Raw genomic sequence first — 15808 nt, forward strand, 5'->3', positions numbered from 1 at the left:
TACGAACGCCTCTGAGTTGCCGTAGTTGTAGTTTGTTGGTTCAGAACAGAATCAGACACTGCTGAAATATAAGTGAAATAAACAGCGAGCTACATAATCATATCATGAGTCGATCGTACAATGACGAGTTACAATATTTGGACAAGATTGACAAGAACTGCTGGCGAATCAAGAAAGGTTTCGTCCCAAATATGCAGGTGATTAGCTAAAACGAACTTAAATGGAATGAATTAACGTTAGCACATGTCCGTAGTTTGATAGCTTCAGACGTGGCTTGCTACTATCCAGCTTGACTCTGTTATTGTTGCTATTGTCTTTTGTATGTAGATAAGGTGTAAGAGCATAGTAGCTACATCAGCGATCTAATTTAGCTAACCTAATATGGCCTATGGACTTGACAGCTCATCAAATCCTTCCCCTTTGATTCCAGGTGGAAGGGGTGTTTTACGTCAACGAGTCCCTGGAGAAGCTGATGTTTGAGGAGCTGCGTAACGCGTGTAAAGGAGGAGGTAGACAACAACAACACACATTATGCCATGTTAACAGACAAGCCCGCTCCTGTATTGTTTTCCCCGTTGATTTGACTGATTTGGTTGTTGTTGTTGTTGTCGTTGTTGTCGTCAGGTTTTGGCGGGTTTCTCCCTGCCATGAAACAGATTGGAAACGTTGCAGCTCTGCCGGGTATAGTCCATGTAAGTAGATGTCTGGTCCGGATCAGTCCTTAACACAAGTCAGTGGAGATGACGCTGACAGCCGTTATCTAACCAGCTATAAACTGACATATTGACACCTCTGTAATATCTCACCGGTTTCCCCCAGACACATGTTTAGCCTTGTCACAGACTAACAAGCACTTTCAATGAGTTTGCTTGTCAGTCCAGGATTTCTCTTAACCTGTGTCCAGGAAACAAGGCCTAATAGTGTCCCCAAACCTCTCTCTCTTTCTCTCCCTCAGAGGTCCATCGGCCTGCCAGACTGCCACTCAGGGTATGGGTTCGCCATTGGAAACATGGCTGCCTTCGACATGAGCGACCCCAACGCAGTCGTATCCCCAGGTACAGAGGATACACACAGTCCAACAGGCTCTCCTGTCGAATCTCTGGTGTGGGTTTTGACATTAACCGTGTGTGTGTGTGTGTGTGTGAGCTAGGTGGTGTGGGGTTTGATATTAACTGTGGAGTGCGTCTACTAAGGACCAACCTAGACGAGGGAGACGTCCAGCCTGTCAAGGAGCAGCTGGCTCAGGCCCTGTTTGACCACATCCCTGTAGGAGTCGGCTCCAAGGGAGTCATCCCTATGACCGCCAAGTAAGGAGGCGCCAATACCCTGCTGCACCAATACACCAATACCCTGCTGTCTACAGGCACCAATACCCTGCTGTCTACAGACACCAATACCCTGCTGTCTACAGACACCAATACCCTGCTGTCTACAGACACCAATACCCTGCTGTCTACAGGCACCAATACACCAATACCCTGCTATCTACAGACACCAATACACCAATACCCTGCTGTCTACAGGCACCAATACCCTGCTGTCTACAGGCACCAATACCCTGCTGTCTACAGACACCAATACCCTGCTGTCTACAGGCACCAATACCCTGCTGTCTACAGACACCAATACCCTGCTGTCTACAGACACCAATACCCTGCTGTCTACAGACACCAATACCCTGCTGTCTGCAGACACCAATACACCAATACCCTGCTGTCTACAGGCACCAATACCCTGCTGTCTACAGACACCAATACCCTGCTGTCTACAGACACCAATACCCTGCTGTCTACAGGCACCAATACACCAATACCCTGCTATCTACAGACACCAATACACCAATACCCTGCTGTCTACAGACACCAATACACCAATACCCTGCTGTCTACAGACACCAATACCCTGCTGTCTACAGACACCAATACCCTGCTGTCTACAGACACCAATACCCTGCTGTCTACAGACACCAATACCCTGCTGTCTACAGACACCAATACCCTGCTGTCTGCAGACACCAATACACCAATACCCTGCTGTCTGCAGACACCAATACACCAATACCCTGCTGTCTACAGACACCAATACACCAATACCCTGCTGTCTACAGACACCAATACCCTGCTGTCTACAGACACCAATACCCTGCTGTCTACAGACACCAATACCCTGCTGTCTACAGACACCAATACCCTGCTGTCTACAGACACCAATACCCTGCTGTCTACAGACACCAATACACCAATACCCTGCTGTCTACAGACACCAATACCCTGCTGTCTACAGACACCAATACCCTGCTGTCTACAGGCACCAATACACCAATACCCTGCTGTCTACAGGCACCAATACCCTGCTGTCTACAGGCACCAATACACCAATACCCTGCTGTCTACAGGCACCAATACACCAATACCCTGCTGTCTACAGACACCAATACCCTGCTGTCTACAGACACCAATACCCTGCTGTCTACAGACACCAATACACCAATACCCTGCTGTCTACAGGCACCAATACACCAATACCCTGCTGTCTACAGGCACCAATACACCAATACCCTGCTGTCTACAGGCACCAATACACCAATACCCTGCTGTCTACAGGCACCAATACCCTGCTGTCTACAGGCACCAATACCCTGCTGTCTACAGACACCAATACCCTGCTGTCTACAGACACCAATACCCTGCTGTCTACAGACACCAATACCCTGCTGTCTACAGACACCAATACCCTGCTGTCTACAGACACCAATACCCTGCTGTCTACAGACACCAATACCCTGCTGTCTACAGACACCAATACCCTGCTGTCTACATACACCAATACCCTGCTGTCTACAGACACCAATACCCTGCTGTCTACAGGCACCAATACACCAATACCCTGCTGTCTACAGGCACCAATACCCTGCTGTCTACAGGCACCAATACACCAATACCCTGCTGTCTACAGGCACCAATACCCTGCTGTCTACAGGCACCAATACCCTGCTGTCTACAGGCACCAATACACCAATACCCTGCTGTCTACAGGCACCAATACACCAATACCCTGCTGTCTACAGGCACCAATACCCTGCTGTCTACAGACACCAATACCCTGCTGTCTGCAGACACCAATACAACATTAACCCAATCCCTTTGGATAGAGCAGGGTTAAGGTTAGGGTTAGGGGTTAGGGGTTAGGGTTAGGGTTAGAGGGTTAGGGTTAGAGGGTTAGGGTTAGGGGTTAGGGTTAGGGTTGGGGTTAAGGTTAGGGGTTAGGGTTAAGGTTAGGGGTTAGGGTTAGGGGTTAGGGTTAGGGTTAGGGTTAGAGGGTTAGGGGTTAAGGTTAGGGCCATCAGAAAATATTCAGACCCCTTGACTTTTTACACATTTTGTTACTTTACAGCCTTTTTCTAAAAATGGATGAAATTGTTTTTTTCCTTTCATCAATCTACACACAATACTCCATAATGACCAAGCAAGAACAGGTTTATAAATTGTTGCTACAAGCTTGTATTTGGGGATTTTCTCCTGTTCTTCTCTGAAGATCCTCTCAAGCTCTGTCTGTTACAGGGATCTAGAGGAGGCTCTAGAGATGGGAGTGGACTGGTCCCTGAGAGAAGGCTGTCTGTTACAGGGATCTAGAGGAGGCTCTAGAGATGGGAGGGGACTGGTCCCTGAGAGAAGGCTGTCTATAGACTGATAACCTGGTGTCTGTTACAGGGATCTAGAGGAGGCTCTAGAGATGGGAGTGGACTGGTCCCTGAGAGAAGGCTGTCTATAGACTGATAACCTGGTGTCTGTTACAGGGATCTAGAGGAGGCTCTAGAGATGGGAGGGGACAGGTCCCTGAGAGAAGTCTGTCTATAGACTGATAACCTGGTGTCTGTTACAGGGATCTAGAGGAGGCTCTAGAGATGGGAGTGGACTGGTCCCTGAGAGAAGGCTATGCCTGGGCAGAGGATAAGGAGCACTGTGAGGAGTATGGCAGGATGCTGCAGGCCGACCCCAACAAGGTCTCCTCCAAGGCCAAGAAGAGAGGCCTGCCTCAGGTAACACCACTCCCTAACTAACCCTGACCCCTGACCCCCAACAAGGTCTCCTCCAAGGCCAAGAAGAGAGGCCTGCCTCAGGTAACACCACTCCCTAACTAACCCTGACCCCTGACCCCCAACAAGGTCTCCTCCAAGGCCAAGAAGAGAGGCCTGCCTCAGGTAACACCACTCCCTAACTAACCCTGACCCCTGACCCCCAACAAGGTCTCCTCCAAGGCCAAGAAGAGAGGCCTGCCTCAGGTAACACCACTCCCTAAGTGACCCCTGACCCCCAACAAGGTCTCCTCCCAGGCCAAGAAGGGGTCAGGGAACCACTACGCTGAGATCTATAATGACCTGTCCTTATTCCAGCTGGGTACTCTGGGGGCTGAGATCTATAATGACCTGTCCTTATTCCAGCTGGGTACTCTGGGGGCTGAGATCTATAATGACTTGTCCTTATTCCAGCTGGGTACTCTGGGGGCAGGGAACCACTATGATGAGATCTATAATGACCTGTCCTTATTCCAGCTGGGTACTCTGGGGGCTGAGATCTATAATGACCTGTCCTTATTCCAGCTAGGTACTCTGGGGGCAGGGAACCACTACGCTGAGATCCAGGTGGTGGATGAGATCTATAATGACTATGCTGCTAAGAAGATGGGCATCGACCACAAGGGCCAGGTGTGTGTGATGATCCACAGTGGCAGCAGGGGGCTGGGCCACCAGGTGGCGACAGGTAGGACTCTCTACCCATGTTGGAAATATGCATTTTCGTTTTAAAGAATTGTCTGTAACGTGGTCTCCTGTCTGCGTTGCTGCACGGTGTATTGGTTCTTGTCTTGGTCAGGTTGTTGTTGTAAATGGTGTGTTTTTCAATGACTTACCTGGTTAAATAAAGGTAAAAATATACATTGAGGGAAAAAAATAATTGATCCATTTTAGAATAAGACTGTTACGTTACTGCTTTGTTCTAAAATGGATTACATAAATACACAAATACACATAAATACACATAAATACACATAAATACACTACCCCATAATGGAAAACGGTTTAATAGAAAAACGGATGCCTTACATAAGTATTCAGACCCTTTGCTGTGAGACTTGAACTTGAGCTCAGGTGCATCCTGTTTCCATTGAGCTCAGGTGCATCCTGTTTCCATTGAGCTCAGGTGCCTCCTGTTTCCATTGAGCTCAGGTGCATCCTGTTTCCATTGAGCTCAGGTGCATCCTGTTTCCATTGAGCTCAGGTGCTTCCTGTTTCCATTGAGCTCAGGTGCTTCCTGTTTCCATTGAGCTCAGGTGCCTCCTGTTTCCATTGAGCTCAGGTGCTTCCTGTTTCCATTGAGCTCAGGTGCTTCCTGTTTCCATTGACCTCAGGTGCTTCCTGTTTCCATTGACCTCAGGTGCATCCTGTTTCCATTGAGCTCAGGTGCATCCTGTTTCCATTGACCTCAGGTGCTTCCTGTTTCCATTGACCTCAGGTGCTTCCTGTTTCCATTGACCTCAGGTGCTTCCTGTTTCCATTGACCTCAGGTGCTTCCTGTTTCCATTGAGCTCAGGTGCTTCCTGTTTCCATTGACCTCAGGTGCATCCTGTTTCCATTGACCTCAGGTGCTTCCTGTTTCCATTGACCTCAGGTGCTTCCTGTTTCCATTGACCTCAGGTGCTTCCTGTTTCCATTGAGCTCAGGTGCTTCCTGTTTCCATTGAGCTCGGGTGCTTCCTGTTTCCATTGAGCTCGGGTGCTTCCTGTTTCCATTGACCTCGGGTGCTTCCTGTTTCCATTGAGCTCGGGTGCATCCTGTTTCCATTGACCTCAGGTGCATCCTGTTTCCATTGACCTCAGGTGCATCCTGTTTCCATTGACCTCAGGTGCATCCTGTTTCCATTGACCTCGGGTGCATCCTGTTTCCATTGACCTCGGGTGCATCCTGTTTCCATTGACCTCGGGTGCTTCCTGTTTCCATTCACCTCAGGTGCTTCCTGTTTCCATTCACCTCAGGTGCTTCCTGTTTCCATTGAGCTCAGGTGCAACCTGTTTCCATTGATCATCCTTGAAATGTTTCTACAATTTGATTGGAGTCCACCTGTCATAAATGACATTGATTGGACATGATTTGGAAAGGCACACACCTGTCTATATATAAGGTCCCACAGTTGACAGTGCATGTCAGAGCAAAAACCAAGCCACGAGGTCGAAGGAATTGTCTGTAGAGCTCTGAGACAGAATTGTGTCGAGGCACAGATCTGGGGAAGGGTACCAAAACATTTCTGCAGCATTGAAGGTCCCCAAGAACACAGTGGCCTCCATCATTCTTAAATGGAAGAAGTTTGGAACCACCAAGACCCTTCCTAGAGCCGGCCGCCTGGCCAAACTGAGCAATCGGGGGAGATGGGCCTTGGTCAGGGAGGTGACCAAGAACCCGATGGTCACTCTGGCAGAGCTCCAGAGTTCCTCTGTGGAGATGGGAGAACCTTCCAGAAGGACAACCATCTCTGCAGAACCCCACCAATCAGGCCTTTATGGTAGAGTGGCCAGACGGAAGCCACTCCTCAGTAAAAAGACACATGATAGCCCGCTATGAGTTTTCCTGAAGGCACCTAAAGGACTCAGACCATGAGAAACAATATTCTCTGGTCTGATGAAACCAAGATTGGACTCTTGGCCTGAATGCCAAGCGTCATGTCTGGAGGAAACCTGGCACCATCCCTATGGTGAAGCATGGTGGTGGCAGCATCATGCTGTGGGGATGTTTTTCAGCAGCAGGGCCTGGGAGACTAGTCAGGATCGAGGGAAAGATGAACAGAACAAATTACAGAGAGATCCTTGATAACCTGCTCCAGAGCACTCAGGACCTCAGACTGGTGGGGGGGGCGCAAAGGTTCACCTTCCAACAGGACAACGACCCTAAGCGCACAGCCAAGACAACACAGGAGTGGCTTTAGGACAAGTCTCTGAATGTCCTTGAGTGGCCCAGCCGGAGCCCAGACTTGAACATCTCTGGAGAGACCTGAAAATAGCTGTGCAGCAACGCTCCCCATCCAACCTGACAGAGCTTGAGAGGATCTGCAGAGAAGAATGGGATAAACTCCCCAAATACAGGTGTGCCAAGCTTGTAGGGTCATACCCAAGAAGACTCGAGCCTGTAATTACTGCCTAAGGTGCTGCAACAAAGTACTGAATTAAGGGTCTGAATACTTAGGTAAATGTGATATTGTTTTTTTTATAAATTAGCAAAAACCTTTTTACTTTGTCATTATGGGGCATTGTGTGCAGATTGTGGGGGGACAATTGAATCCATTTTAGAATAAGTTTGTCACGTAACAAAATGTGGAAAAAGTCAAGGGGTCTGAATACTTCCTGAAGCCACTGAAGAACAACCCTTGAATAATTAGGTGTCCCAACTTTTGACTGGTACTGTATATGTTCTGGTAGATGCCCTGGTTGCCATGGAGAAGGCGATGAAGCGAGACAAGATCCAGGTGAACGATCGTCAGCTGGCGTGCGCCCGTATCTTTTCAGAGGAGGGACAAGACTACCTGAAAGGAATGGCCGCCGCCGGCAACTATGCCTGGGTCAACCGTTCCTCTATGACCTTCCTCACACGACAGGTATCTGACCCTACCTGAGACAGGTAACTGACCCTACCTGAGACAGGTAACTGACCCTACCTGAGACGGGTAACTGACCCTACCTGAGACGGGTAACTGACCCTACCTGAGACGGGTAACTGACCCTACCTGAGACGGGTAACTGACCCTACCTGAGACGGGTAACTGACCCTACCTGAGACGGGTAACTGACCCTACCTGAGACGGGTAACTGACCCTACCTGAGACGGGTAACTGACCCTACCTGAGACGGGTAACTGACCCTACCTGAGACGGGTAACTGACCCTACCTGAGACGGGTAACTGACCCTACCTGAGACGGGTAACTGACCCTACCTGAGACAGGTAGCTGACCCTACCTGAGACAGGTAGCTGACCCTACCTGAGACAGGTAACTGACCCTACCTGAGACAGGTAACTGACCCTACCTGAGACAGGTAACTGACCCTACCTGAGACAGGTAACTGACCCTACCTGAGACAGGTAACTGACCCTACCTGAGACAGGTAACTGACCCTACCTGAGACAGGTAACTGACCCTACCTGAGACAGGTAACTGACCCTACCTGAGACAGGCAACTGACCCTACCTGAGACAGGTAATTGACCCTAACTGACCGCACTTGAGACGGGTAACTGACCCCACTTGAGACGGGTAACTGACCCCACCTGAGACGGGTAACTGACCCCACCTGAGACGGGTAACTGACCCCACCTGAGACGGGTAACTGACCCCACCTGAGACGGGTAACTGACCCCACCTGAGACGGGTAACTGACCCCACCTGAGACGGGTAACTGACCCCAACTGACCCCACCTGAGACGAGTAACTGACCCCAACTCACCCCACTTGAGACGGGTAACTGACCCCACCTGAGACGGGTAACTGACCCCACCTGAGACGGGTAACTGACCCCACCTGAGACGGGTAACTGACCCCACCTGAGACGGGTAACTGACCCCACCTGAGACGGGTAACTGACCCCACCTGAGACGGGTAACTGACCCCACCTGAGACGGGTAACTGACCCTAACTGACCCCACCTGAGACAGGTAACTGACCCTACCTGAGACAGGTAACTGACCCTACCTGAGACAGGTAACTGACCCCACCTGAGACGGGTAACTGACCCTAACTGACCCCACCTGAGACGGGTAACTGACCACACCTGAGACGGGTAACTGACCCTAACTGACCCCACCTGAGACAGGTAACTGACTCCGCCTGAGACGGGTAACTGACCCTAACTGACCCCACCTGAGACAGGTAACTGACCCCACCTGAGACAGGTAACTGACCCCACCTGAGACGGGTAACTGACCCCACCTGAGACGGGTAACTGACCCTAACTGACCCCACCTGAGACAGGTAACTGACCACTCCAGTGCGACTTCTCCGCGTCTCTGTCTCCTCCAGGCGTTTGCCAAGGTGTTCACCACCACTCCTGATGACCTGGACATGCATGTGATCTATGACGTGTCTCATAACATCGCCAAGGTGGAGGAACACATGGTAGATGGGAAACAGAAGACTCTACTGCTGCATCGCAAGGGATCCACCCGGGCCTTCCCTCCACACCACCCCCTCATCCCTGTAGACTACCAGGTACCTCCTCTCATCCCTGTAGACTACCAGGTACAACCTCTCATCCCTGTAGACTACCAGGTACCCCCTCATCCCTGTAGACTACCAGGTACTCCCTCATCCCTGTAGACTACCAGGTACCCCCTCATCCCTGTAGACTACCAGGTACTCCCTCATCCCTGTAGACTACCAGGTACTCCCTCATCCCTGTAGACTACCAGGTACTCCCTCATCCCTGTAGACTACCAGGTACTCCCTCATCCCTGTAGACTACCAGGTACCTCCTCTCATCCCTGTAGACTACCAGGTACCTCCTCCTCATCCCTGTAGACTACCAGGTACTCCCTCATCCCTGTAGACTACCAGGTACCCCCTCATCCCTGTAGACTACCAGGTACTCCCTCATCCCTGTAGACTACCAGGTACTCCCTCATCCCTGTAGACTACCAGGTACTCCCTCATCCCTGTAGACTACCAGGTACCCCCTCATCCCTGTAGACTACCAGGTACCCCCTCTCATCCCTGTAGACTACCAGGTACCCCCTCTCATCCCTGTAGACTACCAGGTACCCCCTCTCATCCCTGTAGACTACCAGGTACCCCCTCTCATCCCTGTAGACTACCAGGTACCTCCTCTCATCCCTGTAGACTACCAGGTACCCCCTCATCCCTGTAGACTACCAGGTACCCCCTCTCATACCTGTAGACTACCAGGTACCCCCTCATCCCTGTAGACTACCAGGTACCTCCTCTCATCCCTGTAGACTACCAGGTACCCCCTCATCCCTGTAGACTACCAGGTACCTCCTCTCATCCCTGTAGACTACCAGGTACCCCCTCATCCCTGTAGACTACCAGGTACCCCCCCTCATCCCTGTAGACTACCAGGTACCCCCCCTCATCCCTGTAGACTACCAGGTACCCCCCCTCATCCCTGTAGACTACCAGGTACCCCCTCTCATCCCTGTAGACTACCAGGTACCTCCTCTCATCCCTGTAGACTACCAGGTACCCCCTCTCATCCCTGTAGACTACCAGGTACCCCCTCTCATCCCTGTAGACTACCAGGTACCCCCTCTCATCCCTGTAGACTACCAGGTACCCCCTCTCATCCCTGTAGACTACCAGGTACCCCCTCTCATCCCTGTAGACTACCAGGTACCCCCCTCTCATCCCTGTAGACTACCAGGTACCTCCTCTCATCCCTGTAGACTACCAGGTACCCCCTCTCATCCCTGTAGACTACCAGGTACCCCCTCATCCCTGTAGACTACCAGGTACCCCCTCTCATCCCTGTAGACTACCAGGTACCCCCTCTCATCCCTGTAGACTACCAGGTACCCCCCCCTCATCCCTGTAGACTACCAGGTACCCCCCCCCATCCCTGTAGACTACCAGGTACCCCCTCGCATCCCTTTAGACTACCAGGCACACCCCCCTCATCCCTGTAGACTACCAGGTACCTCCTCCTCATCCCTGTAGACTACCAGGTACCCCCCCCCCCCCCCATCCCTGTAGACTACCAGGTACCCCCTCTCATCCCTGTAGACTACCAGGTACCCCCTCTCATCCCTGTAGACTACCAGGTACCCCCTCTCATCCCTGTAGACTACCAGGTACCCCCTCTCATCCCTGTAGACTACCAGGTACCCCCTCGCATCCCTTTAGACTACCAGGCACACCCCCCTCATCCCTGTAGACTACCAGGTACCTCCTCCTCATCCCTGTAGACTACCAGGTACCCCCCCCTCATCCCTGTAGACTACCAGGTACCCCCTCTCATCCCTGTAGACTACCAGGTACACCCCCTCATCCCTGTAGACTACCAGGTACCCCCCCCCCCCCCTCATGCCTGTAGACTACCAGGTACCTCCTCTCATCCCTGTAGACTACCAGGTACCCCCCCTCATCCCTGTAGACTACCAGGTACCACCCTCTCATCCCTGTAGACTACCAGGTACCTCCTCTCATCCCTGTAGACTACCAGGTACCCGCTCATCCCTGTAGACTACCAGGTACACCCCCTCATCCCTGTAGACTACCAGGTACACCCCCTCATCCCTGTAGACTACCAGGTACCCCTTTCTCATCCCTGTAGACTACCAGGTACCACCCCCTCATCCCTGTAGACTACCAGGTACCACCCTCTCATCCCTGTAGACTACCAGGTACCCCCCCCCCCCCCCCCCCTCTCATCCCTATAGATTACCAGGTCCCCCCCCCCTCATCCCTGTAGACTACCAGGTGCCCACCCCCCCCTCTCATCCCTATAGATTACCAGGCCCCCCCCCCCCCCCCTCATCCCTGTAGACTACCAGGTGCCCACCCTCATCCCTGTAGACTACCAGGTGCCCACCCTCATCCCTGTAGACTACCTTAATCCATATAACCTTAATCCATATCTGCTTTAGGGCCAATCTAACAGCCCTATGTGGCTCTGGCTCTAAAGTAGTGCCCTATATAGGGAGGGCCCTAAAGTGGTGTCATTTTGATGCAGAGACTGTTTTTAAAATGCTTCCTGTTTCTGGTCCAATCAGCTGACAGGCCAGCCGGTGTTGATCGGGGGCACGATGGGCACCTGCAGTTACGTCCTGACGGGCACGGAACAGGGCATGACGGAGACCTTCGGCACCACCTGTCACGGCGCGGTAAGGCTTTACTACACCTCTGTCGCTTTACTGCACCTCTCTGTCGCTTTACTGCACCTCTCTGTCGCTTTACTACACCCCTCTGTCGCTTTACTGCACCTCTCTGTCGCTTTACTGCACCTCTCTGTCGCTTTACTACACCCCTCTGTCGCTTTCCTGCACCTCTGTCGCTTTACTACACCTCTCTGTCGCTTTACTGCACCTCTCTGTCGCTTTACTACACCCCTCTGTCGCTTTACTGCACCTCTCTGTCGCTTTACTACACCTCTCTGTCGCTTTACTACACCTCTCTGTCGCTTTACTACACCTCTGTCGCTTTACTACACCTTTGTCGCTTTACTGCACCTTTCTGTCGCTTTACTACACCTCTCTGTCGCTTTACTGCACCTCTGTCGCTTTACTGCACCTCTGTCGCTTTACTGCACCTCTCTGTCGCTTTACTGCACCTCTGTCGCTTTACTGCACCTCTGTCGCTTTACTGCACCTCTCTGTCGCTTTACTGCACCTCTCTGTTGCTTTACTACACCTCTGTCGCTTTACTGCACCTCTCTGTCGCTTTACTGCACCTCTCTGTCGCTTTACTGCACCTCTCTGTCGCTTTACTGCACCTCTCTGTCGCTTTACTGCACCTCTCTGTCGCTTTACTGCACCTCTGTCGCTTTACTGCACCTCTCTGTCGCTTTACTGCACCTCTCTGTCGCTTTACTGCACCTCTCTGTCGCTTTACTGCACCTCTCTGTCGCTTTACTGCACCTCTCTGTCGCTTTACTGCACCTCTCTGTCGCTTTACTGCACCTCTCTGTCGCTTTACTGCACCTCTCTGTCGCTTTACTGCACCTCTCTGTCGCTTTACTGCACCTCTCTGTCGCTTTACTGCACCTCTCTGTCGCTTTACTGCACCTCTCTGTCGCTTTACTGCACCTCTCTGTCGCTTTACTGCACCTCTCTGTCGCTGTGTTCCTAGGTATGTCCATACTATAACAAGTAGTAACGATGGACTGCATCCATCTGTTCATTATCAAGAACATGTTTTATCTACTCCTCAACATTGAACTCTTGTCTCCAGGGTCGGGCTCTGTCTCGGGCCAAATCCCGCAGGAACATCGACTTCCAGGACGTGTTGGATAAGCTGGCAGACAAGGGTATCGCCATCAGGGTGGCTTCGCCCAAACTAGTTATGGAGGAGGTAGGCTTCGCCCAAACTAGTCATGGAAGGGTTAGGCTTCGCCCAAACTAGTCATGGAAGAGGTAGGCTTCGCTTCGCCCAAACTAGTCATGGAAGGGGTAGGCTTCGCTTCGCCCAAACTAGTCATGGAGGAGGTAGGCTTCGCCCAAACTAGTCATGGAAGGGGTAGGCTTCGCCCAAACTAGTCATGGAAGGGGTAGGCTTCGCCCAAACTAGTCATGGAAGGGGTAGGCTTCGCCCAAGCTAGTCATGGAAGAGTTAGGCTTCGCCCAAACTAGTCATGGAAGAGTTAGGCTTCGCCCAAGCTAGTCACGGAAGAGTTAGGCTTCGCCCAAGCTAGTCACGGAAGGGGTAGGCTTCGCCCAAGCTAGTCACGGAAGGGATAGGCTTGGCTTCGCCCAAAAAAGTAATGGAAGGGGTAGGCTTCGCCCAGACTAGTCATGGAAGGGGTAGGCTTCGCCCAGACTAGTCATGGAAGGGGTAGGCTTCGCCCAGACTAGTCATGGAAGAGTTAGGCTTCGCCCAGACTAGTCATGGAAGGGGTTGGCTTCGCCCAAAAAAGTAATGGAAGGGGTAGGCTTCGCCCAAAAAAGTCATGGAAGGGGTAGGCTTCGCCCAGACTAGTCATGGAAGGGATAGGCTTGGCTTCGCCCAAAAAAGTAATGGAAGGGGTTGGCTTCGCTTCGCCCAAGATAGTCATGGAAGGGTTGGCTTCGCCCAAACTAGTCATGGAAGGGTTGGCTTCGCCCAAGATAGTCATGGAAGGGTTGGCTTCGCCCAAGATAGTCATGGAAGGGTTGGCTTCGCCCAAACTAGTCATGGAAGGGTTAGGCTTCGCCCAAACTAGTCATGGAAGGGTTAGGCTTCGCCCAAACTAGTCATGGAAGGGTTAGGCTTCGCCCAGACTAGTCATGGAATGGTTGGCTTCGCCCAGACTTGTCATGGAATGGTTGGCTTTGCCCAGACTAGTCATGGAAGGGTTGGCTTCGCCCAGACTAGTCATGGAAGGGGTAGGCTTCGTCCAGACTAGTCATGGAAGGGTTGGCTTCGCCCAGACTAGTCATGCTATAGCTACAGTGGGGGGGGGGGTCGTGGAAGGGGTAGGCTTCGCCCAGACTAGTCATGCTATAGCTACAGTGGGGGGAGGTCGTGGAAGGGGTAGGCTTCACCCAGACTAGTCATGCTATAGCTACAGTGGGGGGGGGGGGGGGGGGGGGTTGGCTTTGCCCAGACTAGTCATTCTATAGCTACAGTGGGGGGGGGGGTTGGCTTTGCCCAGACTAGTCATGCTATAGCTACAGTGGGGGGAGGTCGTGGAAGGGGTAGGCTTCGCCCAGACTAGTCATGCTATAGCTACAGTGGGGGGAGGTCGTGGAAGGGGTAGGCTTCGCCCAGACTAGTCATGCTATAGCTACACAGTGGGGGGGGGGGGGGGGGGTCGTGGAAGGGGTAGGCTTCACCCAGACTAGTCATGCTATAGCTACAGTGGTGGGGGGGGGTCATGGAAGGGGTAGGCTTCACCCAGACTAGTCATGCTATAGCTACAGTGGGGCGGGGGTCGTGGCTATTGTGTTTTAAAGGCTAACAGTATTTTCTTACCATTTCTAGGCTCCGGAGTCGTACAAAAACGTGTGTGATGTCGTCAACACGTGTCACGATGCTGGAATCAGCAAGAAAGCCATCAAACTACGACCCATCGCTGTGATCAAGGGATAAGGCTGCACCGCTCTGCTAGTGACGGCATTGGCCATGGCACTCCCTCCAGGAGCCAATCACCAGGCAGAGAGCTGGCGGAGGAGCCAATGGGGAAGTGTCTGACTGCGAGTGAGCATGTCCGTCTTCATAGACTGACTTGACAAGGGATCGGTTTCCTCCACTTCCTGTTTATGACCAGTATGATTATTTTGGCATGGGGGGGTGATTTGTCCGTTTAGTGATCAATTTAATTGGACCGGATGGGCTCTTTAATATTGTAAAGTTTGAGAGGGTGAAGTGTCTTGGGTTTACTTTTCATTCATGGCAAAGTCACTGTGGAAAATAACCTTGAGATTCAGGTTAACCAGAGATAATAAAATACAAGATGACAGATTGATCTACTTGCATTTAATGCCTGGGAGTCACTTTGTTCCAACATCTGAAGAAAACAAACACTAAAGCTTCACAGGGTGAGGAGATCGTTTGGGAACTCGATTCTCTGACCAGATTGATTTCCCTCACTATCTCTCACCCATTGGTAGGAGAAACCCTGGTGTCTGGATTAGGAAACACTCAATGTTGTTTTGATGAACCGATAAAGATACTCATGAAGACAGATTAATACAGGATGAACATATCTCTCGTAAATGTGCGGTGTTTTCTAATCCAGTCCCCCAAAACATTTGACTGCCTTCAGTCTCCCCTCCACCGGTCCTGGTTCTGGGTGGCCAGATGTGATCCTTTCTGTTTTTCCAACACCACATTTAGATCTAGTCTGGATCATCTTGATTTAAATCCATTAGTCTGGTCTGTAGGTAAACTGGCTGTGATCATTTCTGAATATCCATTAGTCTGGTCTGGTGAGGTAAGCTGTCTGCTCATATCTGAATATCCATTAGTCTGGTCTGGAGGTAAGCTGTCTGGGATCATATCCATTAGTCTGGTCTGGTGAGGTAAGCTGTCTGATCATATCTGAATATCCATTAGTCTGGTCTGGAGGTAAGCTGTCTGGGATCATATCTGAATATCCATTAGTCTGGTCTGGAGGTAAACTG

General features: G+C 51.4%; 1 protein-coding gene across 1 annotated transcript; it reads left to right on the forward strand.

The window, feature by feature from the left end:
* The first annotated feature begins 9 nt into the window (after positions 1–9).
* LOC110517212 (RNA-splicing ligase RtcB homolog) lies at positions 10–15160 on the forward strand. Its single transcript, XM_036945503.1, has 12 exons — positions 10–197; positions 431–509; positions 625–692; positions 956–1055; positions 1151–1307; positions 3883–4039; positions 4601–4760; positions 7465–7640; positions 9057–9245; positions 11762–11872; positions 12939–13058; positions 14667–15160. Exons 1-12 carry the CDS (start codon positions 105–107, stop codon positions 14772–14774), a joined length of 1518 nt encoding a protein of 505 aa, XP_036801398.1. The 5' UTR covers positions 10–104; the 3' UTR covers positions 14775–15160.
* Positions 15161–15808: the final 648 nt, after the last annotated feature.

Source organism: Oncorhynchus mykiss, chromosome 15 (assembly GCF_013265735.2).
Source record: "Oncorhynchus mykiss isolate Arlee chromosome 15, USDA_OmykA_1.1, whole genome shotgun sequence".
Lineage (NCBI taxonomy): Eukaryota > Metazoa > Chordata > Actinopteri > Salmoniformes > Salmonidae > Oncorhynchus > Oncorhynchus mykiss.

Coding starts and splice junctions, on each gene's coding strand:
- LOC110517212 (XM_036945503.1), top strand. CDS start 105: ATGAGTCGATCGTACAATGACGAGTTACAATATTTGGACAAGATTGAC. Junction 4,761..7,464: donor GGGCCACCAGGTGGCGACAG/GTAGGACTCTCT, acceptor ATGTTCTGGTAG/ATGCCCTGGTTGCCATGGAG. Junction 11,873..12,938: donor GCACCACCTGTCACGGCGCG/GTAAGGCTTTAC, acceptor TCTTGTCTCCAG/GGTCGGGCTCTGTCTCGGGC.